General features: G+C 53.2%; 3 protein-coding genes across 11 annotated transcripts in view; 2 read left to right on the top strand and 1 right to left on the bottom strand.

Annotated features, from left to right (window-relative positions):
* Positions 1-300: 300 nt before the first annotated feature.
* Positions 301-8,615, top strand: LOC132517101 (marginal zone B- and B1-cell-specific protein-like). 4 transcript variants are annotated; one of them, XM_060143699.1, is made up of 5 exons: positions 301-319; positions 6,500-6,703; positions 7,567-7,691; positions 8,045-8,155; positions 8,246-8,615. In XM_060143699.1, the coding sequence occupies exons 2-5, from the start codon at positions 6,530-6,532 to the stop codon at positions 8,400-8,402; spliced, it is 567 nt and encodes a 188-aa protein (XP_059999682.1). In that variant the 5' UTR covers positions 301-319; positions 6,500-6,529; the 3' UTR covers positions 8,403-8,615. The 4 variants fall into 4 exon arrangements, with proteins under 4 accessions (XP_059999682.1, XP_059999680.1, XP_059999679.1 ...); XM_060143697.1 differs by lacking the exon at positions 301-319 and adding an exon at positions 785-2,116; XM_060143698.1 differs by lacking the exon at positions 301-319 and adding an exon at positions 3,910-6,357.
* Positions 8,616-8,769: 154 nt separating this feature from the next.
* Positions 8,770-25,440, top strand: SLC23A1 (solute carrier family 23 member 1). 5 transcript variants are annotated; one of them, XM_060143708.1, is made up of 16 exons: positions 10,726-10,884; positions 11,099-11,160; positions 11,783-11,917; positions 12,357-12,514; positions 13,249-13,337; positions 13,502-13,569; positions 13,738-13,919; positions 14,051-14,171; positions 14,432-14,588; positions 14,910-15,057; positions 15,810-15,915; positions 16,168-16,297; positions 16,391-16,534; positions 17,039-17,134; positions 19,999-20,259; positions 23,494-25,440. In XM_060143708.1, the coding sequence occupies exons 2-15, from the start codon at positions 11,125-11,127 to the stop codon at positions 20,238-20,240; spliced, it is 1,812 nt and encodes a 603-aa protein (XP_059999691.1). In that variant the 5' UTR covers positions 10,726-10,884; positions 11,099-11,124; the 3' UTR covers positions 20,241-20,259; positions 23,494-25,440. The 5 variants fall into 5 exon arrangements, with proteins under 5 accessions (XP_059999688.1, XP_059999686.1, XP_059999689.1 ...); XM_060143705.1 differs by having other exon boundaries at positions 8,770-11,160; XM_060143703.1 differs by having other exon boundaries at positions 8,770-11,160; positions 16,144-16,297.
* Positions 21,942-25,771, bottom strand: part of PAIP2 (poly(A) binding protein interacting protein 2) — a 29,612-nt gene continuing 25,782 nt past the window's right edge. For both annotated transcript variants that reach the window (XM_060143715.1, XM_060143714.1), the window contains exons 3-4: positions 25,273-25,452; positions 21,942-22,943 (exon numbers count right to left, since the gene is read on the bottom strand). In XM_060143715.1, the coding sequence (XP_059999698.1) occupies positions 22,887-22,943; positions 25,273-25,452 (237 nt within the window). In that variant the 3' untranslated portion in view covers positions 21,942-22,886. The remainder of the gene's footprint in view (positions 22,944-25,272; positions 25,453-25,771) is intronic.

Genomic DNA, 25,771 nt, shown 5'->3' with positions numbered 1-25,771 from the left:
CCCCATCAGCACTTGTCCCCAGGGCAAGTCCTAAGGTGGCAGGGGCTGGATGAGGGCCTTGTGAGTGTATGGGGGAGCACAGAGCTATTCTTGCCTCAGAGGGGCTTTAGAGAAGGGACCACAGCTACCCCAGAGGTTCCTAAGAGATGCCACATCAGCATCCGGGACTTGTTCTGGAAGCCTGAAAAGCTAGAACTGTCCCCTCCAGCCTAGGTTTCCACTAAGGGCAGTGGGTCCAGCCAGGGACAGCAGTTTTTTGAGGCCCCATACAACTTTTGGAGTCGGGGGGAGCCCTCCAAGCCATGCTCCTCTATCAAAGGTGAGGGGGGATGCACCCTTATGAGCTCTAGCGACAGACTATGGGAGGGCCAGGGAGGAGGGGTGCACTGCAGTGATGGGAAGACGCGGGGGGCTGACATAAAGATGAAATTGTTAGCAAGACCTTAGTTGTCTGGTCTCCTGGCTCACACTCTGATCCACATGCCGTAGTGCTTGATCTCAGGCAGGTCCCTGCTTAGCCTCCGTTCCGTCACCTGTGATGGATGAGTGGAGCTGGGCCTAGCTCCTGCGTACAAGTTGGATGCCTGCCCTCCCCTCACCAAAGCCTGGAATGCCACCCCAGGCTCTCTGGCCGCGCCGGAGAAGGGGTCTGGGAGGGTAGGACCCAGGGCCCAGGTCTCTCCGGCTGCCTATGCCGACGTCTCGGGAGCGGACGCGGCCGCTTTAAGGCGCGGTGACCCCACGGCACCCGCGGGCGGGGCGGGGACAGTGCTGGCATCCGCGGCACCAGCAGAGGCGAACGCGAGGGAGAGAGTGCGCGGCGTCCGGCCTCAGCATGCTGACCGCGTTCGCCCCACCAACCCTGCCCGGGGTCCCAGGGCGGCTGCCCGGGGCCCCCGCGCGGCGCCAGGACTCCTCCAGTTCGTCAGGCTCCTACCACACGGCTCCGGGTTCTCCAGAGCCCCCGGACGTTGGGCCGGACGCGGAGGGCAGGGCGAATTGGCCCACGGTGGCCCCTGTGCTGGGGGAGGGCGCGCAGCCTCGCCTGTCCGTCAGTGCCCAGAATAGCCGCCAGCAGCTCGGGCCCGGCTCGGGTTTCCCGCGAGGCCCGGCCTCGGGCCCGCGGCCACCCCAGCCCCAGCTGCGCATGCTGCCGTCGGGGGAGATGGAAGTCATCTTCGGCGCCGGGCCCCTGTTCAGCCGTTCTGACGCAGACGATAGCGAGGTGCAACAGCTCACGACGCAGGCCTTCCGCAGCCTCTCTCCGCCCGGCTCCGCGTCTCCCATCTCTGCCGAACCGCAGCCCCAGGGCCCCGACGGTGGCTCCCGCTGGGCCACCTACCTGCAGCTGCGACCCCGCGGGCCGAGTCCTGCCACCCCAGCGCAGTTCGAGTGTGTGGAGGTGGCGCTGGAGGAGCGTGCCGCGCCTGCCAGGACCCGGACGGTGCCCAAACGTCAGATCGAGCTGCGCCCCCGGCCCCGGAGTCCCCCGCGGGAGGCCAGCGCGCCGCCCCCGCGACTGTTCCTGCGCACCGGCTCCCTGGACGAGTCTCTGGGCCGCCTGCAGGCTGCCGCGGACCTCGTGCAGACGGCGCTGGCCAGAAAACTGAGCCCCGCGACCCCTGCCCCAAGCAGCGCCACCTTCGGACCCACGGTACCGCCAGAGCCTGCGGCCCCGGAAACGCCCCGCAGTACTCGAGTGGCTCTGAAGGAGGCCAGGTCTCGGCCACCTCGTGTGCATTATAGTTCAGCCCCCGCCAGGGCCCCACGACCGTGGCCTAGCCTCCGTGAGCGCGCAATTCGGCGCGACAAGCCCGCGCCCGGGACTGAGCCTCTGGGTCCAGTTAGTTCCAGCATCTTCCTGCAGTCTGGGGAGAAGATCCAGGAGGCGCACCACCAGGAACCCAAGACTCGGTTCCCGCAAGAGACTCCAGATCGAACCGTCCTGAGGGCACAGAGTCCGTCTTCCCAGTCTAGGGCCCCCCGGGAGGTTTCGAGTAAGCCCGTGAGACCGAGGAGCCCATCCCCGCTGTGGCAAGCCCCAAATGGGACCGTGCGGGGTCCTCGCTGCCCCTCGCCCCAGAACCTGTCCCCGTGGAATAGGGCTATCCGGAAGGTGAGTGGCCCGTCGCTCCCCGAGGCATCCTCCGCATGGGGAAATGAGGATGCTGCTGTCACGGAAACTGTCAGCAGGAAGAGCCCTTCCCCTCCGACCCTTTCCCAGTGGAATCGGGGTGTTGCCAGTGCAAGAAGCCCATCCTCCGAAGCTCCTTCCTCGTGGGAGGTTCCGCATCCGGCAGGTGGGGATATAGTTGAGGGGAGTAGGAGCCCGTCCCCGCCAAACTTGTCCTCATGGGAGACTCCAGAGCGTCCTACTGGGACGTGGAGCCCATTGCCCCACGAGACGTGGGACTCCACAGTGCAGAGCTCAGCGGTAGTTTCTACGCGGGAAGCTATGAATGGCGTAGCCCAGGAGGAACTGGTGCCACCCACGCCATCTGCACCCGGGACTCCAGAGCTAACAGAGGCGCAGAGTCCGTCCACGCGGGAGATGCCGGATCTTGCCTTCCCAGGCAGCCAGCTGTCGCCAGCGGTGGCTGCACCCCAGCTGCCCCTCAGTCGCCTCGTGGGCACCCTGGATGCCGATGCGCGCCCGGAAGCTTTGGGCTCTGGAGAAGCGGCCTCGGGACGCCCGCGCGTGGCCATTCCGCGGCCCCGCGACGTGCGCAAGATGGTGAAGACCACATACGCGCCAAGCTTCCCGGCAAGCACCCCAGGCTCAGGGCTCCCTGCGCCTCCTGCGGAACCCCGCGGGGAGGAAGGCGGCGCATCCAAGACACAAGAGCTTCAGGCGCTGGGGGCCCCCGCCCCAGCTCACTACACTTCCGTTTTTCTCAAGGACTTTCTGCCGGTCGTGTCACACCCCTACGAGACCCCAGAGCCAACCACAGACACAGTCCCCCGGGACGTTACGCAGCCCAACGGGGTACTGCGGCGGAGGGCAGAGAACAGCACGGCGAAACCCTTCGCGCGCACTGAGATCCGCCTGCCTGGTGCCTTGGCCTTAGGCCGCCGGCCGGAGGGAACCCAGGGAGTCGTGGTGCGCGGTCCTGGCGGAAAGAACAGGGATGCAGAGCCCCAGCGCCTGGTCCCCGACGACAAGGGTCGTACCAGCCCTCTAGGCGGCGCTCGCACCTCACCCCAGAAGTCGCCGATAGGGCCGGCAGGGACCCAACCTCCCAGACCGCCCCGCCCTAGCTCCCCGCAGGCGTACCCTAGCTCGAGCCCTGGAATAGCATCGAAACAGGAGACGCCACCTATGGCCCCTGAGCCCGCGGTTGCGGTCCAGTCGCCCCTCCCGCGGGAGCCCCAAGCGTCCGCTGGCAGAGCGGCCCCGCCCCAGGCCCGCGCCGCCTCGGCGCCTCCCATGGACCGGTCCCCGGAAGGCCCCTCCCAGGGGGCGCGCAGGCCGCCCGGGGCCGCGCACCCGGGGAAGGTCCTGGTGGACCCTGAGAGCGGCCGCTACTACTTTGTGGAGGCGCCGAGGCAGCCTCGGCTGCGGCTGCTCTTCGACCCCGAGAGCGGGCAGTACGTGGAGGTGCTGCTGCCACCCTCGCCCTCGGTGCCACCCCGCCGCGTCTACACCCCGCTGGCCCTGGGCCCCGGCCTCTACCCGCCGGCCTATGGGCCTATCCCTGGCCTCTCACTGCCACCATCCCCGGGCCCGCCGGCCTTCAGCGGCTCCCAGCTACCCTGGGCCTCCGAGGCGGGGCCCCTGGACGGGATGTACTACCTGCCAGTGAGCGGGACCCCCAGCCCCGCGCCTCCTCTGCTCCTCTGTGCTCCACCCTCCAGCTTGGGTCCCGCCCAGCCGAGCAAGGGCTCCTTGTTCCCCGTGTGAGGCCCCAGGGCCTGATCCCCATGGTGTTGGGGCCCGTTAATGGCCTTGGAAGTTCTGGCATCCAGTCCTGTGCCCTCTTTTCCTTCTATCACCTCTTTCTTTTACCCATCTCATGCAGTCTTCAGACCAGAAGTTACCTTCAGAGTGCTTATCTGAGACCCCCAGCGCTGATGGAGCTGGAGCTCAGGAAATGGCTGCCTGTTTCCTCCCCCGACAGAATCGTATACCCCTTTCCCAAGCATTCCCAGAGTGTGGTGTGTTGGGGGGCTGTGTGTGTGTGTGTTGTGGGATGAAAAAAATGCAGAACGTGAGAGTTGTGAGTTAGGTTTTATTTGGGGTAAAATGAAAACTATAAGCCTGGGAGACAGTCTCTCAGCACTGAGGAACTGCTCTGAAGAGGTAAGTGAGGGAAGTCAGTATAGATGTGGGTTTGGTGAAGGAGGATACAGGCAATCGAGCACACATTTTGGCAGAAGGTTGCTGCTAGTCACAAGGAGCAGATGTCCATTAATGATTTTAGTGCTTTTCTAGTTATGAGAAGATGCAAGAAATTGGGCTCATAAAATCTTCTCCTGAAAATATCTGATTATCTAAAGGCCTTTTCTGCCAGTGTTTCCCAGAGCACAGAGGGCCTCATTCCTGATCTCTGCCCAGAACTCCTTTCAGGGTGTATTGAAGGTCAGCGATTGCACTGGCTAGTGATTTCATCCTTGTAGAGGCAGCTGGCAAGTGACAATTTTTAGTTGGTAGCGTGAGAAATCCCAGGACATGGCCCCAGATGCCGACCTGAGGGGGTGACAGGGTTCCTTGGGGGCAACAGGAAATGGGAACTGCAGGGGACAGGGCTGCCCCCAGAGGTAGTGAGCTGTCTGTGTCTCCCTGAAGGTGGGCCCAGCAGAGGTGGAGCAGGCTAGTGAGCACTGATGGGATGAGGAGAGAAAGACACTGGCTATCAAATCTGTTATTCTTTGCAAGAGGATCTGAGCCTCGGCCTGGGAGGCTGCGGGGGAGAGTGGCTAGTGCAGGCCCTAGGTGAGTCTCATCTGAGAGAGAGAGCTGCGGGGACAGGTGGTGGAGGTGGAGAGGGAAGTAATACGGAAGGGGCCATGGAGGGTCATCCTGGGACTTGGTGTGGGGGTGCTGTGGGGAAGGTGGGGAGGTGACTGTAGTCTCCAGCTGGGAGTACCGCCCCTCATTGTCCCCTCAACCCCAGCCTCTGACTTGCCTTGTCTAAGCCCTCAGAGCTGAACTGGCTGGTCCTGGGGTTAGGAGTGGAGGTTCCAGCCATTCCCACCGAGGGTGGGGGACAGATGAGTGTGTCGTCAGGAAAGACTTAAAAGCACGGAGGATGGTTGAGCTGTTGTCCCAGAGGAGACTCTTGATCTCTCTGGGTGGGGTGGAGGGTGGGTTAGGGCTGGCAAAAGAAGGGATGCCCCTGTGAGGAGCCCTCATCTGGTTCCACTGCCCTGGTAACAGGTGTGGCAAACATGCCTAGGGAGGGGCTGGCTCTTCAGGTTCATCACAGCATAGGAAGGGACGGGACCCAGGGCCTGTGTTCCAATTGTCTTGAGATTCCAGGAGCTTCTGAGGAGAGCAGAGGGAGATGCATGGTGTGGGAGGTGCTCTGCGTGGGGGTCTGTGTAGAGTTCTGAGTGAAGTGGCTGGGCCTTGTGGGACTGGTATGTGATGTGATGAGTTTGGGGAAGAACAGTTACCATTAGAAGCAGTGTCAGGGATGGAGATCAATGCCTTCCTTAAGTTCCAGGCCTCCGGGGGGCCTGGATCCCTTGGAGTCACTGACCCCTTGCCTTGAACTGGAAGCTGACTGAGAGAACTATGAGTCAGAATAACCTGGACATCTTTCTGTGGCTGGAGATGCTGGTCCTGATGGCAATGAGGGCCCTGGGCCACTCCCCCTCACCGCATCGTGGTGTGCAATAAATTGCTGACCCCATGGCCACGATGGCTGGAACAACTGGTGTAAGGTGTCTGATTTCCTGCTGCGGTCCCTTAGCACCCCAGAGTGCCCTTCCATGCCTGGGTGTGGCCTGGGGGAGGGGACCATGTGTGTCTTTCATACACTGTGGCATCCCTGCCTCAGCGAACTTGCCTCTCAGGGAGGGAGCCTTGGCTGGCAACCACGCCTGTGGCCTCATTCCTCCTGGTGGCTCAGTGGCCAGTGCACCTTGGGGTCAACCAGGCTTGGTTCCAATCTCAGCATAGCCCTTCTAGCTGTGTGGCCTTGGATTTGTCACTTTTCTCTGAACCTTTGTGTCCTCAGGGGTAGATTTAAGATGACAGTAACAAGCCACCTCCTTCCCTGAGGGGCTCAGCGTAGTGCCTGCCATGTGCTCAGGTCCCAGGACATGAGAGTTATCAGCCCCCATGTGTCCTCGCCCAGGCCCAGCCCCTCTCCTTGCCTCATTGGCTGGAACCACGGGGTCCCACGAGAGGAGGTGCGCGAGCGGTGTCTGCAGGGCCCTGGGGGAAGGGAGAGAACGGGAGGGTGAGGTGTCGGTTTCCCATTGGTCTGGGGCAGGCTCTCTGCAGCAACCCCCACTGCGCGTACACACCTGCACCCCTGCACCCCAACCACAGTCCCTGCTTGCTGAGCCAGCTCCACAAACCATGAGGCTGTCGCCGCTGTTGCTGCTGCTGCTGGGGGCCTGGACCATCCCAGGGGGCCTTGGGGACAGGGCCCCGCTCACAGCCACCGCCCCTGAGCTGGATGATGAAGAGAAGTTCTCAGCACACATGCCTGCTCACCTGCGCTGTGACGCCTGCAGGGTAGTGGCCTACGAGGTGAGCCCCCCACCCCCTCGCCGCCCCGCGAGCAGTTCTCCTGCCCCTACCCAGGCCCCCACCCAAGCCAGACCCCTCCATCTACCTCAGATTCCACCGCTGGCCTTGGATCCCCAAACCCCGCCCCCCCCCAAGGCATCGAGCTAGACTCAGCCTTCCATGATATTGCCATCTTCACCTCACCGGCACCGGCCTGCCTCAGTTTACCTATCTGTTTGCCCAACAAAGAGCAGGCGATCTCTGGGACACCAGGGAGTCACTAGCTTGTCCTCTCGGACTCCTCCCTTTCTAGAACCACCCTTAAGTCTGGACTCCTTCCCAAAGCATGACTGGGGAGCATTGGTGTATGTGTACACGTGTGCATGTTTGTCAGTCCCATGAGTCCATGAGCATGTGTGTGTCTTGAGTTCACATACAAACCTGTCACGCGTGCCTGAGTACTTGTGTGTGTCTGTGTGACTGTGTGCACGTGCACGCACATGGGGGCTATGAGTACACGTGTCACTGAAGACTGGGAGGTTTTTTTTCTTTCCTTGTTCTTGTGGTTTCAAATAGTGTGTGCTGATGGGCAGGTGTTACCTGGGGGAGGGGCCCCAATGCCCAGGCCTAATTCTCCACCTCAGTGTTTCCCACCCACCTCCCATCCCAAGGCAGCGGATCTTGCCTCAGCTGGCGTGGTCCCAGCTTTCTGGACCTGGGGGAGGGCCGTGAAGCCTGCCTCACAGGTGCTTCCTGTTCAAAAGGCTCCATTGCCTCGTTCTTCCTCAGAGACACAGGCTTCTGTCCCCGCCCCCAGCCCAATCACCCCTCCTTTCATGCTGAGCAGTTCTGAAGCCCTGGTTCTCAACCCCTCCTTGTTCCAGATGTGGCAGCATCTGACAAAGGCAGAGGCCAAGCTTCACACCCTGGACTCCGGGGGCCGTGGCAAGCTGAGAGAGTCGGTATACACAGACGTCCTGGACCAGAGCTGCTCCCAGACCTGGCAGGGGTGAGTTGAAAATCTGGCCCCTGCCCCCCTCCTCCAGGGGCAGGCTGATGAGTGGGGCTTCTCATTCTCCCACTCACACACCACACACACTCCAATAGGGCTCTGGCCCAAGGGTGGGGACTGGCTGGGACAGAGTCTGAGCTCTGGAGCTGGGAGCAAGTAGAAGAGTAAGGTGGCCAGGAGACAAGGTTGCTGTGTGACTTTGGGCCCGGAGTTTCCCCTTTCTGGTTCTTAGTTTTTCAGCAAGGAGGCTCAGAATCTGGGCACGAAACTCGGCAGATGCCCAGTGTGCCCAGCTTCATGTGCTGATGGGCTCCACTAATGCTGTCTCCCTCTCCTCCCACTGCCTCCAGCTACGGAGTTGGAGAAGTGGACCAGGTGAAGCGTCTCATGGGCCCAGGACTTAGGAAGGGGCCGGAGCCGACCATCAGTGTGATCATCATGGGGGCGCCGTGGCCCACGAGGTCGTGACTGGAGGACTGGGGTGGGATGGAGCCTTGGTCTGCCCCACTGCGGGCCGGGCAGAGTCTGAGGCTCCTCCTGGGCTCCCCTAGGCTCTCCAAGACATGCTTTCACTACCTGGGGGAGTTTGGAGAAGACCAGATCTATGAAGCCCACCAACAAGGTCAAGGGGCCCTGGAGGCATTGCTGTGTGGAGGCCACCGGGGGGCCTGCTCAGAGGAGGCACCAGTCACAAGGGCAGAGCTCTAGTCCAGCTCCTCCTTCCCCTTCCTGGTCAGCCCCTAAAGGGAGCTGGGCTTCCTCTGGATCTGTCCCCTCCTTTCTGCAGGCTGCCTGGAGGGCGGGGAGGCCTTGTTCTTCTGTGCTGCCACTCTCCCTCCCTCCTCCAGCTTCTGGGCCCTGGGGCCCGGGGGGGCGGCCAAGGCCTTCCCCTCTGGACTCAAATAAAACCAGTGACCTCGATTCCTTCTCTCTGCAAAAGGTGCTTGGGGGGCTGGGAGGATAGACATTGGTGTTTCTGCTGACGTCCCTCCTAGAGAGGGCCAGGTACACATCCCCCACAATTTCCCAGAGGTAAGTGAGATCTGTCATGGCTGGAAATGTGAGTGAGCTGTCAAAGGCATATGGAACCAGTTATCTGAACGGTTGAAACCCCAGATCCCTCAGGAGAGAAAAGAAAAGCCAAGGCAAACTCCATAAGCAGGCTGCCTGTGGACATACCCACTGCAACCACTGCGTGCTACTGTGCCCCTCCCAGAACACTAGTCTTCCTGGGTCTACATCCAGCAGCTGCTCACTTTCTAGACTCTGCTCTGACCCCAGCTAGCATGGTTGAGCCCTCGGTGCTCACCTGGGACAGGGCAGGGCAGGGCAGGGGTCTTGGAACAGGCTGGATTCAGTATCTTGGCTGTACGTCCTGCTCTCCCCAGAAATTCTCACCTGGGCCCCTTTTCTTAGAAACAGAGAAAAGAGCTCCACCTGGTTCACACCTGGGTCTGGGTATCTGGGGTCAGTGGTGCTACAGCTTACAGATTCATTTGTGTCTCTGATCCTCCAAAGCCCTGGAAAGTGGACAGAACAGACACTCTAATCCCCTGTTGACAGGTGCAGAAACTGGGGCTCAGACAACAAAAGAGGCTCAGGCAGAGTCCCAGGCTGAGCAGTGGCAGGGCTGGGAGGAGATTCAAATTTGGGGAGTGGGGGAAGGTTAGGGCTGAAGGAATGGTGGTGTCCCAGGCAGGCCCTTACCACTCTGCACCCCAGCCCCCTACGTTCCATCACCTGTTCCCCATCTGCCTGAGGCCCCTCCTCCTGGCCCTCAGGAGAGAACTCTTAAGCACCAGGAGAACCAGAGCCCAAGGAATTGGCTGAGCAGTCAGTAGTATCAGGTGTGGAGCCGGGAGCCCATGATGTGCACCTGCGTGGCCCTGTGTTTTTGTGGAGTGATTTAGAGACACTTTGCGTCAGAGTCTAGGTGCTCCAGGTCCATTTGTGTGATTGTGTATCTGAGACCATGTGCAACTTCCCGGCTTTGTCTCCATGTGTGTGGTATGTGGTTTGGGTTGATTTGAGGGTCCAACGGACAATGTGTGGAAGGGGTAGGGCTGTCTCCCCAGCCCCTGGGAAGTACCGGGGAGGAGAGGGTGGGGAGGAGAGTGCCGAGGAGTAGAGGCTTCGAACTGGCCAGATGACTTTGGGAACCTGGGAACAGGAGCCAGGATTTGAGAGGAGAGGACAGGTGGACAGAGGAACGGGCTGGAGGCTGGACAGGCCATCGGATTCCGATTCGGGGCTGTGACATGAAGCTGCTACCCAGCTGGACAGTGGTGCTGCGGGGGAGGCCTTGGGGCAGGGCCTGGCCATGGGCACAGCGACCCAGAAGTAGGTGGACCCTAATGGGGTTGGGGCAGCGCAGAAGGGAGCAGAATCAGGGCCCTCAGCCCCTGGGCTCTCCCCAGCCCCCAGGAGGGGAAGATAGGCCGGGCCCAGGCCGGCTTCAGCGGCTGTGTGGCAGTCACGCAGGGCCCGGTGCTTAGAAAGGCCCCACAAATCAGTTTAATGCTCTGCTGTTGCTGTTTTTAAATTTATAATACTTTTGCAACAGGGGCACCAGATTTTCATTTTGCACTGGGTCCCACAGATTATGTAGCTGGTCCTGACTGGGAGGGGAAGGGAAGGAATCCTTGTCCTGACACAGAGGACAGAAAAGACCGGGCTAGCCTCGGCAGCTCCTTCTCCGGAGGCCCATCTGTTCTGCGCCTCAGGGACCCTGAGGGGCGAGTGGAGGTGGTGGGGAGGGCAGCCCTGTCTGACATTTTATGTATAATTAACAGCGTGGGCTCAGTAGTTCAGGCCAACCTGAATTTTTGGAATGGCTTTCTAAAACCTTGCTACCTGTGTGGCCTTGGTCAGATCACATCTCCTAAATATGTTTCCTCAGCTGTAAAAGAGGTTAATGGCACCCAGCACCTGGGGTTAAACATGACAATACGTAGATGTTGCTTGGCACACAGTTGTTCCTAAATAACGAGGTGGGTTATGATGATGATAATGATTAACTTTTGATTAATAAGCAGGGAAAAGCCTCATTCAGAGTGTACCATAATATGTGCCCATTTTCACTCCCTTTCCTCTCACCTCACCCAGGGCCTGGTAAACTTCCAAGGCCGTCTGCTCCTCACCCCCTCTCCGGCCCTCTCTCGGAAAATACCTGTCCCGTGCCCAGGCTCAGGTGCGGGCAAGGAAGGGTGTGCTCGGGAGGTAAATGTGTCAGAGGCTTGGGCGGCCTTTTCCACCGTGGCCGGAGTTAATACATTACCTGGGCCTGGGCCCTCCTTTCACAATCAGTGTTGGAGATCTGGTTACAGATTTACTTTGAACAATGTCGGCTATGCGGATTAAAGTCCTCCTTGGCCTTCGTATAAGCAATCCCTTCTTCTCCTCAGGAACTGCTCACACCTGTGCCCCAAAGATGAGGGCCCAGGAGGACCCTGAGGGCCAGACACAGGTGCTGGGGAATGAGGGGAGCGGGTGGGGGCAGGGTGGGGCTGGGGGCTTGAGCAGTCCTTGCTCCCTGGGAGGGCAGAGACAAACGTTCTGATGAACTGGATTGAGAGTGACTGTCCCAGGCGGAATGTGGCAGTTGGGGGAAGGGTGGGGTGGCAGTGGGGTGAAGGAGACTTCTGCTCTGGGACTGACTCACCCCAGCTTGGGGGCCGGCAGGGGCCCAGCCTACCGCCCCATTAGTGACACCCCAAGGACCTCTAAGGGACAGAGGGGGGACCAGAGTACGTCCAAGAGGGCCTGTCACAGTCTCCAGCCCTCTTTGCCTCCTCTCCTGGTGACCCCGGCCTTCTGATGTATGGGCCCGTTCCCTTGGATAGAAGGCCCAGGTTCTGAGGGCTCCAGGAGCCAGTACAGCGGATTCATCCCTGCACAAAGCAATGTGAGGTGGGAGCCACGTGTAGCCAGGCCAAGGGGTAGCTGGGTGCATGAGCATTGAGGAAGGGTGGGGACCCCATTCTGAGGAGCTGACAGGCCACTTGGGCTACCTAATTGATTCTGAAGCAGAATGGACTTTTCTGGTTCCCATCACTCCACGCTGAGTTACTTCTCTCTGCTGCCCCCAGCATGAGTCCCTGGGCTCAGCAGGGACCTCCACGAAGGACCCCCCGACGGCCCTGTGCACAGAGCCCAAGTCTGACATGTTGTACAAGATCGAGGATGTGCCGCCCTGGTACCTGTGCGTCCTGCTGGGCTTCCAGGTGGGCATCTCCCCAGGGCCTTCCCACCCCCGCCCTGCCTGCTCCCCAGCCCCCTCCCTGGCCAAAGAGGTCATCCTGGGTAACAGGAAGAGAAACCTAAAGTCAGAAGCAGTGACTGTCACCAAGCAGGGGTGGGGAAGAGGCTTGATGGGGCCTGAAAGGGACGAGGTATCACCTGCCAGGCGGAGTGCCGGTGACAGGAAAGGGGGCCCACTCCACAGAAGCTGCAGGAATAACTTGGGGGCAGATTAGTAACCCCCAGAGAGGTGAGCAGTCGCTCTGTGGGAATGCCGTATGGGAGTATCAGTCCTGGGTGGGCACACTGGTAGGGGCGGCACGGGCTCAGGCCCACTGAGGCAGGTGTGAGGGCTGTGAGGGTTCCCCTGCCTCCCTGTGAGCTCCATGGGCCCTGCCTCATGCGCTCTCCCCACACCCCTAGCATTACCTGACCTGCTTCAGTGGCACCATCGCTGTGCCCTTCCTCCTGGCTGAGGCGCTGTGTGTGGGCCGTGACCAGTACATGGTCAGCCAGCTCATTGGTACCATCTTCACCTGTGTGGGCATCACCACCCTCATCCAGACCACACTGGGCATCCGGTGAGCTGCCCCACTCCCACCCCTACCCCACCCCACGTAGACACACACGCAGTGATCCACACAGCAGGAGCAGTCTCAGAGGACTCTTGTGGGACAAGAAAAACTGCCATCTGCCCCCACCTGCTGCTTCTGCTTCCAGGCTAGCCTTAGAGCTAGGCAGCTGGGGTCCCACCCTGGACCCCTGGTGTCCCTCAAGGAAAGGGAACGTGCCCTAGCTGGGCTCTCCTCCATTAAGCCTTACTCTGGGTAATTGGGACCACTCACTCCCCTGCTGCCAGGGCTTGTGTGGGTCTCTTCAGTGGTCCGTCCTCCTGGGGGCCCCCTGCCCCTGCGTGCACAGTCCTAGGCCTGGGTGGCCTAAGGATGGTCATTTGTATGGTGGGAAGATGAAGGAAGGTTGTGAGTGGAGCTTGCATGCAGGAGCTGAGCTGTCCACTTCCGTGCACGTGGCCCCTCACAGTGCAGGAGCTGGTGCTGAGAAGGAAGGGAGCAGGTTGTGAGCCAGGGGCTCCATCTGTTTTCTTTCTTAGGCCCCCAAAATGTTAGAGTCCTGCCTGGGGCCTCAGTGACTTCCCTCTGTTCTGCCCTTGCCCTTGTTCCTCTGTGTCTCTGTCCCTGTGTGTGATTCTCCCTGTGCCTCACTCTGTGCCCCTCCCTCCCCATCACCCCTGTCTCTGTGTTCCTGCCTCCCCACCTCCCACCCTGTCCCTGCTGCTCTGTGCCTCTCTTTCCAGGCTGCCACTGTTCCAGGCCAGCGCCTTTGCATTTCTGGTCCCAGCCAAAGCCATCCTGGCCCTGGAGAGATGGAAATGTCCTCCAGAAGGTGGGCACATTTCTGGGGGCTGCACTGGAGAGGGGAGCCCCAGGAGCCCGGAGGTCTGGGCGACTGTTCCATGTCCGTACCCCAAGGTGCCTTCAGGGCAGCATCTTTACTTTCTCTCTCTGTTCCCCGTGCATGTGTGTGTGTGTTCCTGTCTATGCCCCCAGAGGAGATCTATGGTAACTGGAGCCTGCCCCTGAATACCTCTCATATTTGGCACCCACGGATACGAGAGGTGGGTTTGCATGTGGGGTAGAAGAGACCTGGACTTGAGGGTGGGACTAGATGGGAGGGAAGGCCACTGCTGAATTGGGGGATATGAGGATGTGGTCCAGGAACATTTTTTTAACTTAGAGGTCATGGCTTCTACATGGTGACTTATAGCTGATCTTTGCTTTTCCAGGTCCAGGGTGCAATCATGGTGTCCAGTATGGTGGAGGTGGTGATTGGGCTGATGGGGCTGCCTGGGGCCCTGCTCAGTTACATCGGGCCTCTTACAGTCACCCCCACTGTCTCCCTGATTGGTCTCTCTGTCTTCCAAGCTGCTGGTGACCGAGCTGGCTCCCACTGGGGTATCTCAGCTTGGTGAGTGGGCACCAGGCCTGATCCTTGCCCAGCCCCAGTCCCTCAACCCCTTCGTGTCCTGCCCCCTTAGCCTTGGCTCTTGCCCCCAGCCCGGCCTACCAGCCGTTTTCTCTTTGTGCTTCTGTCCCCAGCTCCATTCTCCTGATTGTCCTCTTCTCCCAGTACCTGCGAAATCTCACCTTCTTGCTGCCTGTCTACCGCTGGGGAAAGGGCCTCACTCTCTTCCGCATCCAGATCTTCAAGATGTTTCCCGTGAGGAGCTGACAGGCGGTTCGGCGTGGGACTAGGGCAGGAGCTGGACCTATGTCCAGGGCCAAGGGCAGGGGAAAGGGCAGGGGCAGCAGGGGAGCTAGAGGCAGAGTTGAGGTCCTAGCCAGGGATGGGGGCTGGGGTCTGAGCTGGGGCTGGGGCACAGGCTCGGGCTGGGGCTAGGGCTAAGGTAGGAGCTGGTTAGCCTGGACCAAGACCTCCTGGGCCCTCAGTGCAACCCTCACCCCCCACCCCCACTTCAGATCGTGCTAGCCATCATGACCGTGTGGCTGCTCTGCTATATACTGACCCTGACGGACGTGCTGCCCTCAGACCCCACAGCCTATGGCTTCCAGGCACGAACAGATGCCCGAGGGGACATCGTGGCTATTGCTCCCTGGATCCGCATCCCCTACCCCTGTGAGCAACTCCATCTGGGCCCCTCTGCCTCCAACTGAGACCATCAGTGAGGCCCCTGGTGACCCGAGTCCAGCTGATGACATAACAAGTATTAGCTGCACATTTATAGTGTGCCAGGCAGAGTGGTGGTGTACTCAAAGTCTCACTCCAGCTTTATGACTCTAAGTGACCCCAAATAAGCTCCCACAACTGTATAGCTCCCACCCCAGCTTGAGATCTCTTTACCCCTTCCCCTGCTCCACCCAAGTACTGCCTAGTCCACTCCCTGACCCACCTAGGAACACTCATTGCATCCAACCTCCCATCTCCCTGTTGATACAGGTCAGTGGGGGCTTCCCACAGTGACTGCGGCTGCTGTGCTGGGAATGTTTAGTGCCACATTAGCAGGCATCATTGAGTCTATCGGAGATTACTATGCTTGTGCCCGCCTGGCTGGCGCACCACCCCCTCCAGTGCACGCTATCAACAGGTATGCCGACCTGCCCTCCCCGGTATCTCATCCCCTCAAGGGTCACTCAGGAAGCAAACGTCCGGACAGAATTGAATCCCAGAGGTGGGGGACAAGGAGTTGGGCAAGTCACTAACTCTCCAGGTTCTCCTTACTTATGAAATGGAGATGCTCTCATCACTCACTCTGTGTTGTGAACAGCTGAGGAGACAACGAAGTCTAAGGGAAACTACAGTCACTGACAGCCTTCCATGTGTCTAGCTCTTTCTTTCTCTCTTTATTTATTTCGCTGCACCGGCTCTTAGTTGCAGCGCATGGGATCTTTTTAGTTGCGTCATGCGGGCTCTTAGTTGAAGCATGTGAGATCTAGTTCTCTGACCAGGGATGGAACTGGGGCCCCCTGCATTGGGAGTGCGGAGTCTTCACTGCTGGACTTCCAGGGAAGTCCCCATGTGTCTAGCTCTTGATGTGCGTTCTCTTATGCAATCCACTAATGGTTCTGTAAGACAGGTACTCTTAATGTCCCCATCTGACAGATGAGGAAATTGAAGCCCAGAATCACCTAAGGATTAATTGCCAGGGCAGTGGGACTGGCATTCAGACCTGGGCTCCTGGCTCCCAGACCCACCTCTGGCCCGGAGTGGGGAGTACTACGGACAGATAGTTGCAGCTCACACAGCCCTAGAGACTCTGGCCAGGCTGGCCAGGGCAATGGGAGGGCACAAACCAGGCTAGAGCATGGACCAAGGCCCCCACTTGCCCTTTTCTTACAGGGGTATCTTCACCGAAGGCATCTGTTGCATTATCGCAGGGCTGCTGGGCACGGGCAACGGGTCCACCTCGTCCAGCCCCAACATTGGTGTCCTGGGGATTACCAAGGTGCCGCAACTAGCCAGAGCAGCACAAAGCCGCGCCCCAATTCCATGTGCCGCAGGCCCCGCCCCAAACCTGTCCCTACTTTGGCCTAGCCCCACCCTGCCTTTGACAGGCCTCCCTTGCATCATGCTCTGACCCATATGTACCTTGTTCTTATAACAGGCCCCGCCCACCCACCGCGCCCCTCCCCTCCCACAGCTAACCCCGCACAACTTCACCCCCTGGGTCTAGCCCCACCCCTTGGCTCACTGGCAGGTGGGTAGCCGGCGCGTGGTGCAGTATGGTGCGGGTATCATGCTGGTCCTGGGCACCATTGGCAAATTCACAGCCCTCTTCGCCTCGCTCCCTGACCCCATCCTAGGGGGGATGTTCTGCACCCTTTTTGGTGAGTGTTGTGCGTGCTTTTGGGGCGTGGTCGCTGTGTGGTGGAGCCTACCCAGCCTGCGAGGAGCCTCCAGCGGTTCTTTTGTGCTCTCAGGCATGATTACAGCTGTGGGGCTGTCTAACCTGCAGTTCGTGGACATGAACTCCTCCCGCAACCTCTTCGTGCTTGGATTTTCCATGTTCTTCGGGCTCACGCTGCCCAATTACCTGGACTCCAACCCGGATGCCATCAACACAGGTGCCTCCACCTGTCTTACCTGTCTCAGGGTGGGGGAGGTGTGGTGGGCTCAACTCTGAGCATAGCCTCTTCCCTCAAAGGCTCCACACAGCCAGAGCCACAAATCCTGCCCGTCTCTGGATGTTAGCAGCTGAGGCTAATTAACAGCTCTTCTTTACTAAGACACTTTCTGTGGACAGGTATGAGCTTTACATATGCTCATTTAATTTTCACAACAGCTCCATGAGATAGATACTATTACCATCTTCATGTTACAGGTGAGAAAACTGAGGTTCAGATGGGTTAAATGATTTGTTGCAAGACAAGTAGCAACCAGCAAAACTGGGATTTGAATCCAAGGATGGGAGAGGCAGAGGTGTATAATCTTGAAAGTCAAGGTTTTGTACTTTCCATCTCTGTGCTTGCTCAAGGAAGTCAGCAGGCTGCACCAGTGGGGAGAAAGTCTCTGAGCTCTGTTCTCCAGATGGGGCCGTGACACCCATTAGCCTTTGGCCTATTCCACAGGCATTCCTGAAGTGGACCAGATTCTGACTGTGCTGCTGACTACGGAGATGTTTGTGGGTGGGTGCCTCGCTTTCATACTGGACAACACAGTCCCAGGTATGGGTCAGCCCTGAAAAGGGGAACAGAGAACTAGGTTGGACTCAGGCAGTCCAGCAGATGTCTCCTGAGCTGAAGCTGTGGCCAGGTCAGATGCAATGCCTCAGGCCCTGCAGGGAGAAGCAGGAACAGATGGGCCGGAGGGAGAGACCACCAGCCTGATAGAGGCACAGGCTTCCCTCTTAGTCTTGAAGAGGGTGTGGCTAGGAGAGACATTCCCGGGCCCTGTAAATTGTTTCTTTTCCATTTCTTTGTTGCCACTGGGTTGAGGGTTGCTTTTGCTTTCTTAGAGTAGGACAGATGGAAATGTAGCATCAGTATGTTGGCAAAATTCACTCCAAATATGCCAGTGACTTATGCTGGCTACTAGAAGAGCCCCTAACATTTCTCTTTGGTATCAGGGCTTTTTACAGGGATCATGGAGGATACTTTGTGGGGTCCCTGAGAATCCTCCTGACCCATGTTTATGTGCCCAGGAAATATATAAAAACTAAATGTCACCAGGTGCTCTAACTATTAATAAGAATAGTTAGCATTTACCAAACATTTATGGGTCAGGCATGGAGCTAAATGTCCCCTTTCATCCTCAAAAACTATCCTGTGAGGCAGAGACTATCAACACCATTTTATATGAGAAAAAAGAATCAGAGGTTAGGTGACTCACCGAAGGTCACAAAACTTGCTGATTTAAAACGCTGCAAATTTGGGATTTAAACAAGTCCATCTGATGCAGTTAGTCCAAGGCCTGTGTCCCAGCCACTCCACCACAGTGCCTCTGCTAGAGAGTTTCAGGGGAAGTGTAAGATCAAGGAAAGCTCCGTAGAGGCAGGGGCTAGATTGCATCAGTCCACAGAGATGACAGATGGAGGATGATAGCTCTCCATCTTCTGCGACTTAACAGCCTAAACATAGCTGACCCCACTTGCTTTCCCCTCTCTGAAGACACAAGTGTCTATTCAGAGCACAGGAATCAGCGGCTGGCTATGCACAGCTGGTGGGTTAGAGTTTGGGCAGGGAAGGGCCAGGACTCCCTGGCACTTTCAGGGATTTTAGATAGCATCAGATGAGGGAGCTTTTGGTAGCAGCTATCACTTGGATGGATGGGTGATACCTGACCATGGTACCCCCCTCGCCCACCAGAGGAAGCTGAGGTGGGACCTGGAGAAGCTCATCCTGAGGACATGAGACAGGGAAGTGGCAACCTCAATGCCTAGGGAATCCACGGAGATAGAGGGTGTCTGGGTGGGCAGCTGTACAGAGGGGTCTGTGATTTGGGCAGCTGGATTAAGCTACCCAGATGTTAACAGCCTCAGAGTGCCTGAGTTCCTCACATCTCTATCCTTCAACCCAGCTGCCCATCAGCAACCATCTCTGCCAATGATCAATATATGTATTATGCTACATAATCTTCAACAGTCCTTCAATGTGCATGATGAGGAATCTGAAGCTCAGAGTGGTTAAATCACTTGCCTAAGGTCACACAACCTGGTTTCAAGCCCAGGTCTGGCTGGCTCAGAACCTTGTCCTCAACAATGGAATTACAGAGCTTTATTCTGTAGGATGGGTACATTTTGCTGAAAGACCACTTTGCATTTGCTCTTACTCTTTACCTACCCACAGACCAACCTTAGAGGGGCAGTAAGTTTAGTTCAGCAAGTGCTACTGGAGCAAGCACGGCCCCGAGTTAGACACTTAAGGGTAAAAAACATTAAGTCAACAAGATAGGAAGTAAAACTGGGTTTAAAGCAATTTAGAGCAATGAGGTGAATAAGCCTGGGCTGGAGTCATCTGGAGAGCTTCCTGGATGATTCTGGGTGGGGCCAAGAAGATTAGGACTTGGAGAAGCACTGGAGAAGGCAACACAGGTAGGGATGTGGAGGGGAGGCGAGGGAGTGCTGGGCTGGCTCTTGTGTCCCAGCAGTGGTGAGGAGTGGGGCCATCAGTCACCTCAGTCCTGTGCCACAGCTGCAGCTCTTCTCCCTCCACTCTGCCCACCTGTGCTCTTTGTGCAGTCAGGCCCAGCTCAAACAGTACCTCCTCCAAGTGGTCTTCTCTAAGGACGCCAGCCCTCCCTCAGTGCCCTCTCCTCTGAGACTTTGGGACACATTTGGTTTCTCTACTCATGGGGCTTTTCAGTCTGGGCTGCCAACGCGTGGAAATCTTTGCACTAGATTTACACTGTCTCACAGTCTTCGGTCAACCCCAGCCCTCTTGTGAAAACCTCAGAGAATTCACACATCCCTCCCATACCTCCTAAAGGAGACTTCCCCTAGTTGTAAAAAATCTCTCTCGTGTATCCCTACCACCAACAAAGATTTTACTTAGCTTGACTTTCTGAAGTTTGTATTATAAAAACAAGAGAGTTTATTTTCCAAATATGGAATCGTAATATTGAATATTAATACTGATTACAGTGTTTCAAAATATAACTTCCTGCCCTCACAGCAGTCTGAGCATTATTTGGTCCCCACTGGCCCAGCAGACACCAGCCCCATACTCGAGATGTAGGCCGACAATTACTTAACCGTCTGCCTGCCTTCTTGATCATAAAATTTTGTGTAATAGTGCCTATACACCTCCCACCAATGTTTCAAAGAAATTAGATAATGAAATAAAAGCACTTAGCACAGACCATGGCACACTGTAGATACACAATAAATACTAATTACGTATAACCAGTATCCCTTAGGGTTCCCTAGAGCTCTAGCCAAGTTAAGAGCTGAGATATCACAGATTCAACTTTTCAGGACCAGAGAATTGAGAATCAAGACAACTCCAGAAGTCTACCTTATGGCTAGGTTATGGGAAGGGGAGGTAGCAGAGGACTGCTGGCTCTGGTAAGTGACCCCACTGTCCTCTTCCAGGAAGCCCAGAGGAACGAGGTCTGATACAGTGGAAAGCTGGGGCCCATGCCAACAGTGAGATGTCTACCAGCCTGAAGAGCTATGACTTTCCCATCGGGATGAGCATGGTAAAAAGAATTGCCTTTCTGAAATACATTCCTATCTGCCCAGTCTTCAAAGGATTTTCTTCAAAAGACCAGCTTCCAGTTCCAGAAGATACCCCACAAAATACAGAAACTGGGTCTGTGTGCACCAAGATCTGAAAAACTGCGCCCAGGAAAGGTAGGATGTCTGTTAGTCTATGGCTTTTGTGGGAGGGTTGAAAAATCACAACATTCTTATGCTTTAACCAAAGAGAAAACAAAGTACTCAGTTTCCATTTCTGTGACCTATTTGAATATTTTCAATCAGAAGGCATACTAGGTAAAAAGTCAATATACATATGTGGAACTCCTTAGCCATTTTATAGTGACAGTGGAACTTCCCAACAGGTGTGGGCCAGTAACCTTGTAGGAGGTTACAAGTATACTGAAGTATTGATCCCTTTGGCCTTTGGTTATCTGGGCTGATACTGGGTCAACTGGAGCCCATGAGCCATAAACTCTAGCTACAGGCAGCCTCATCCTTACACTCCAGTATGATAAATTACACTTTATGACATAGAAAAGGTTGAGAAGTAACTGACATAGCATAAGAATAGGAAAAATCCTCTCACATAAGGTGCCTTGTTTAAATAGTTGTAATAAGATAAAACCCCTACGAAACAGAATGACTTCAGTTACCCTAAAACTATGCCACATAGGCCCAGATGGGGTAATAATGTGTTTCAAGCCCTTAAAAAAAAATCAAAGTGGTTTTAATGTGCACATTGCCTCAGACAAGTTCCAACAAAGTGAGAGCTTAGCTTAGCTAACTCCTTAATTGTAATAAGTCACTTAAATAGAACTTTCTATGTACCAGGGATTGTCTTAAGTACTTGATGTGTATTAACTAATCACACAATCCTGAGATAGGCTAGTCTTTGCTCTTAAACATTAGGTTACAATGCCTCTCTAATTCAAGTTTATAACCTCTAATTATACTGCATGATGATAATTCGGCAGTATGTGGAAATGAACTCATTTGCCCCCATCCAGGCTCAGAGAAGTGATCTGTAACCCTCATACTTGGCAGCCTGCTGTGCCACTTGTGGTACTGAGCTGTTAAGAGTACAGAGGGGACTGGTGGTATTATGGCTCCAAAAAGAATGAGAGCCAAGCAGGATTGTCTGCTTCAGCATCTTAAAAAAACCTGTTTATTAGCTTAGTAAGGTAACTATTAAAAAACACCAGGCACAGGTGCGCACACCAAAGGACCCTAGGAAGAATGTGACCCAGAACTGACTAGATGGCCTTCTTAATCTTGAGCCCTCCAAGCTCAAGAAGAACACAGAGGACATTATCAACGACTGAGTAGGGCCGTGGGGCAGAATTGTATGTGGAACCAGGAAATTGCTAGTTGGTTTGACAGCCTATCCCAAATAAATATTAGCCACAAACCTATTATTAATTAGCTTGTGAGGGTGAAAAAGGGGAAGGTCAAGGTGAATCAAAATAGCAAACCAGTCCAATCAGAACAGCAATGGTTTGTGAAGGGCAAAACTCAATGAAGGTTAGACTACAGTAAGGTTACCATTATACTGGCCAGCCAGAAAGTTTCTTAACATGGATATATTTAATTGCCTTGACACTGCAGCCTGAGGTGATCAAGGTGGGCTACGGAAGGGGCTATGGGATTTATTTTACTGCTGTATTTTGGACAGACACTTATATAACAACATACTCGACACTATGGAATATAATAATAAAGCCTGCTCTCTCAGCAAATCTTGCCAGCAGGGCTGTCCTGAGGGACTAAGCCCATGCTGAAGGAAGTATCACCACTGGAGAGTCTGTATTCCAGCACCAATAAACACAACCATCTGCTCAGTTCTACTATTATTTATTTTTTTAAATATTTTTGAAAAAATATAATTTTTTTACAATATTTTCAACTTAAACACTATTCACACTGAACACGTATGGCAGCTTAACCTACCCAAATAAGAAGTTTAAGAAGCCAAAACTGTTCTAGCTTTGTTAAAAGAAAAGTTGTGCTGCAGACTATTGTAGTGATGGTTAACAAAGCAAGGAAAAGCACCACTCAAATCACAGGTTACAATTTCTTTGTTCAATTGGATTATGGGTTGGTCAAATGTTAGACTTTGCACAGGTATAGCTTTGATGCAACGACTCCTTAGAAGAGGATGTAGTTCTCAAATCACATACTTTCTCAGATGTAACATTAGGAGAATTCAATATTTCTTACATGATAACATACCATAAAAGCCAGGACTTTGGTTACTAAGGTAGTGAACCTAAGACATACTTGTTTATAAAAAATTATTTCAAATTAACTAACAAGCCTTCATCAGAAAAAGGAGATTCTTTCTGATGGGGACAAATGCAAATTTAAGTCTGAACTGAGAAATTAACTACTAGAACTTAAATTTACTCATTTAAAAAAATTTAGACATTAACAAGTATCAGTTAACCTTAAGGAACCAGTTTAGTCTCAAAAAGGACAATTCACTAAGATTTAGAGGTCATTTAATTTGGTGCTTTGACACAACTTGACTGGTGCTTCTTTCCTCACTGTCTTCACATCAAGCCATGGGGCCAATTCTATTTTCAGTAAATGTTTGACAGCTTTTTACTTAATAACAGTCTCAGCACTTTTATTAAGCATGCAAGACTAACAAAACTTTGGCAATGCATAAGTGTAACACAGTGACAAGAGAGAGCTTTTACAATTAAGTCTTCTAATACTGCCTTCACAGTGTGGAAATTGTGCTACATCCACCAAAAGAGGGCCCCGTCTACTCATATATTTCAGTACTTCACCCCAGGAACAAACTCCTTTGCATTTGGATTCAGATTGCTCTTGACCTGGAAAATAAGTACATAAAAAAGCAAGTTCATTAACAGATAAGCTTCAGATACTCAGAAGCATTCAACCCAGATCCACATGCAAAAACATCTTCCAAAAATATAAGACAGGCGCAGGTAAAAAAAAAAAAAAAAAAAAATATAAGACAAAGGCAAGAATTCAGATTGTAAGGTCAAACTTAAGTAAAAAAAAAAAAAAAATCCACAGCAGGGAAAGGAGGAACCAGATGTAAGCTACGTATATTATACCAAATTTTATCAACTTTCTAAAGAGAAAGTAGAAATTGAAATTAAATTTGCTTAAGTGTAATCAGAAACTCACTAACTTCACATCAACTAAAGGAGTGTCTCAGAACACGGAATTCTGTTCGTTTAACTATGATACTTGACTTGCTATTTAAACAGTTTCATAATATGCAAAAATACTAAACAAGTGTTGAAATGATGATAAAAGTGATTGGGGAATGATTTACAGATTAATTTTACTTTATGATGCTCCTTGAAAATATGGAGTTGTCTTTCTACAACTGCTGTATTCTAATTCCCACAGGTAGCATGGTATATAAGAGGAAAAGAAAACTGCATGGGGAGTCAGAAGACCTAAGTTGGAATCCCAGCTCTGCTAACTAACTTCTTATATAGGCCTGGATAAGTCACTCTCTGGGACTTCATTTTTGCATCAGTTAGGGGAAGACTGGGCCAAAGCCTCTAAGAGCGTGAGAGACTTGTACCACCATTATTTTGTATTTCTAAATCTTTACTTTCCTAAGCAGATGTGTCAGCATATAAGGAATGGCTGGAAATTTTCCTCTACCACATCTCTGAATGCAAGTTGATCAAGAAAAAAAGAAACCAGGACGATTCCAGGGCCTGAAATGGTAGGCATGCTGGCAGGATTTCAGATTGAATCTGAGCCCCCAATATCACTTACTTCAAGACCAAAGCATATTAAACAACATGTTGGAGCAATAATTTAAGTTTCATAATTTATATACAACCATTCCCTTCTCTCAAGGGAAATATATCTAAACTTTAAAAGTCTGAGGTTTAAATTTAAAAAGCAGTGTTCTTGAATGTCCAATCTTTTGGCAGCTACAAAAGAATGAGAAGGAATTAACCTCAAATAGACTTGAGTCAAACAAACCAGTTTCTAGACAATGAAAAGATGCTGGGTCCAGTTAAAGTTATACATTATGCCCAGCAAAGGGCTTCCCTCCGCAGAGCAACCAGGATTATTTGTGGAGTGCCTAATGTGTATCCATAAGCAAGCATATCCCAACAGACTATTCAGATCATGTATCTGCTTAATTGGGTTAGTGTCATTTACTGCAACAAAAGCTATACCACAAGTAAATTTCAGTGTTCTCTATACAGCCCTTTAGAAAAATGGTTTCCAAATGCCTGATAGGGCGGGCTGGCGGTATCCTCTGGGAGTGCTTTTAAAAAATTAACATGCCTAGATGACTGATTCTGCAGGTCTGGGATGTTCCTGAGAAAATTTTTGTAATGCTTCATAGGTAATTATGACGTACAGCCAGGTTAGGAAATCACTGCACAGTGAACAGAAGACAACTGCAAAAATTACTTCAGAGTCTAGGGGTAAATTCCAGAGAACCATCTTGTAGAAGCAACTAGACAGACTGTCCATATGGAAAGAAAATTTAACATTCTGACTTTAAATTATTTTATCTTAATTTTAGCAAACGAATCATTAGGTTTTACTCTAGTACTGATGCTTAGTTATCAAAATTCGTGAAAAAACTTTTCACTACAAATAAACTATCAGCAATGAGACACTGAGAATAACTAAAAATATAAAAAGATTTGTGTTCCTTTTCTGCCAAGAGCATGTAAAAGTCCTTATCATAGTTCCAAATGGAGTTGGGGTAACTCAATGAAAATCCTGGGTCAGGAAAAAAACCCTCAAATTTTATCTTTCAGAAAAAATTTGTAATTTCACCAAATATTTAAGACAATTAAAGAGCAAAACCTCTCCATCAAGCTACTTTTGCATAGGCAAGTCACATGAACATCCTGTGTACTCCCTTTTGAATTAATGCTTTAAGACATTTCCTAGGGCAACATAGTTATCATTATCTAAAAGCAGTGGCAAGAAGTCTGTTAGTAGTCTCAGGCTACCTCCAGAGTGTTGCCAGAAGTCACTCCTTATCATAAGTAAGACCAGGAGGCCTCTGCTTCCATAGTAAGAAGCAGCAGAATTTCTGAAGGGGAAGAGATGTAGAACTCTTCTTAAACAGATGGTTGCTAGCTTTTCCACTTATGGGAGAGATGAGCTAGGTTTTAAAAAGATGAAAAAATAACTCTTTACCACAAGATCTTCCAGGGAAGAGCCATCACTGATAACAAGGTCATTAAATTGGTCTTGGATTTGGTCCATAGTTTGTGGGAGATCTCGAGCTGGAATAAACCACTCATGTTCCTCTTCTTCTTCCAGCATTTCTTGGAAACAGCGTTCAATAAATTCTTCTTCCCATAACTCCTCTTCTATCTGGATTTATAATAAATAAAGGGTAAATAAAGGGTAAATAAATAAATAAAGGGTAATTTATAGCATACTTGGTAAGATGAAATCACTAGAAAAGGCTTAAAGAATCTTGAACTAAACCATTTAAAAACATAATGTCATACCTTCCTCCTTTGCTTCTGTGCTAAGGAAAAAAAAATCTTTTCCATAAGACCTGGAAAGATCTGTTTAGGGTTTTGCTATGTCTTTACTTGTCACAGCAGAATATTCTTTTTTTTCCACTGAGGGTGGCGGGGAAGAAGTAACAAAGAAGTGTTCTCATGGAGGAATGTGTATCAGAATT

The sequence above is a fragment of the Lagenorhynchus albirostris genome, chromosome 3 (genome assembly GCF_949774975.1).
Source record: "Lagenorhynchus albirostris chromosome 3, mLagAlb1.1, whole genome shotgun sequence".
In the NCBI taxonomy this organism is placed as follows: domain Eukaryota; kingdom Metazoa; phylum Chordata; class Mammalia; order Artiodactyla; family Delphinidae; genus Lagenorhynchus; species Lagenorhynchus albirostris.
The sequence above is the reverse complement of the archived record's forward strand: the minus strand, read 5'-3'. Positions and strand labels throughout refer to the sequence as shown.

Coding starts and splice junctions, on each gene's coding strand:
- LOC132517101 (XM_060143696.1), top strand. CDS start 836: ATGCTGACCGCGTTCGCCCCACCAACCCTGCCCGGGGTCCCAGGGCGG.
- SLC23A1 (XM_060143703.1), top strand. CDS start 11,035: ATGTCGGCTATGCGGATTAAAGTCCTCCTTGGCCTTCGTATAAGCAAT. Junction 13,570..13,737: donor GGCACCCACGGATACGAGAG/GTGGGTTTGCAT, acceptor TTGCTTTTCCAG/GTCCAGGGTGCAATCATGGT. Junction 16,298..16,390: donor GATGTTCTGCACCCTTTTTG/GTGAGTGTTGTG, acceptor TTGTGCTCTCAG/GCATGATTACAGCTGTGGGG.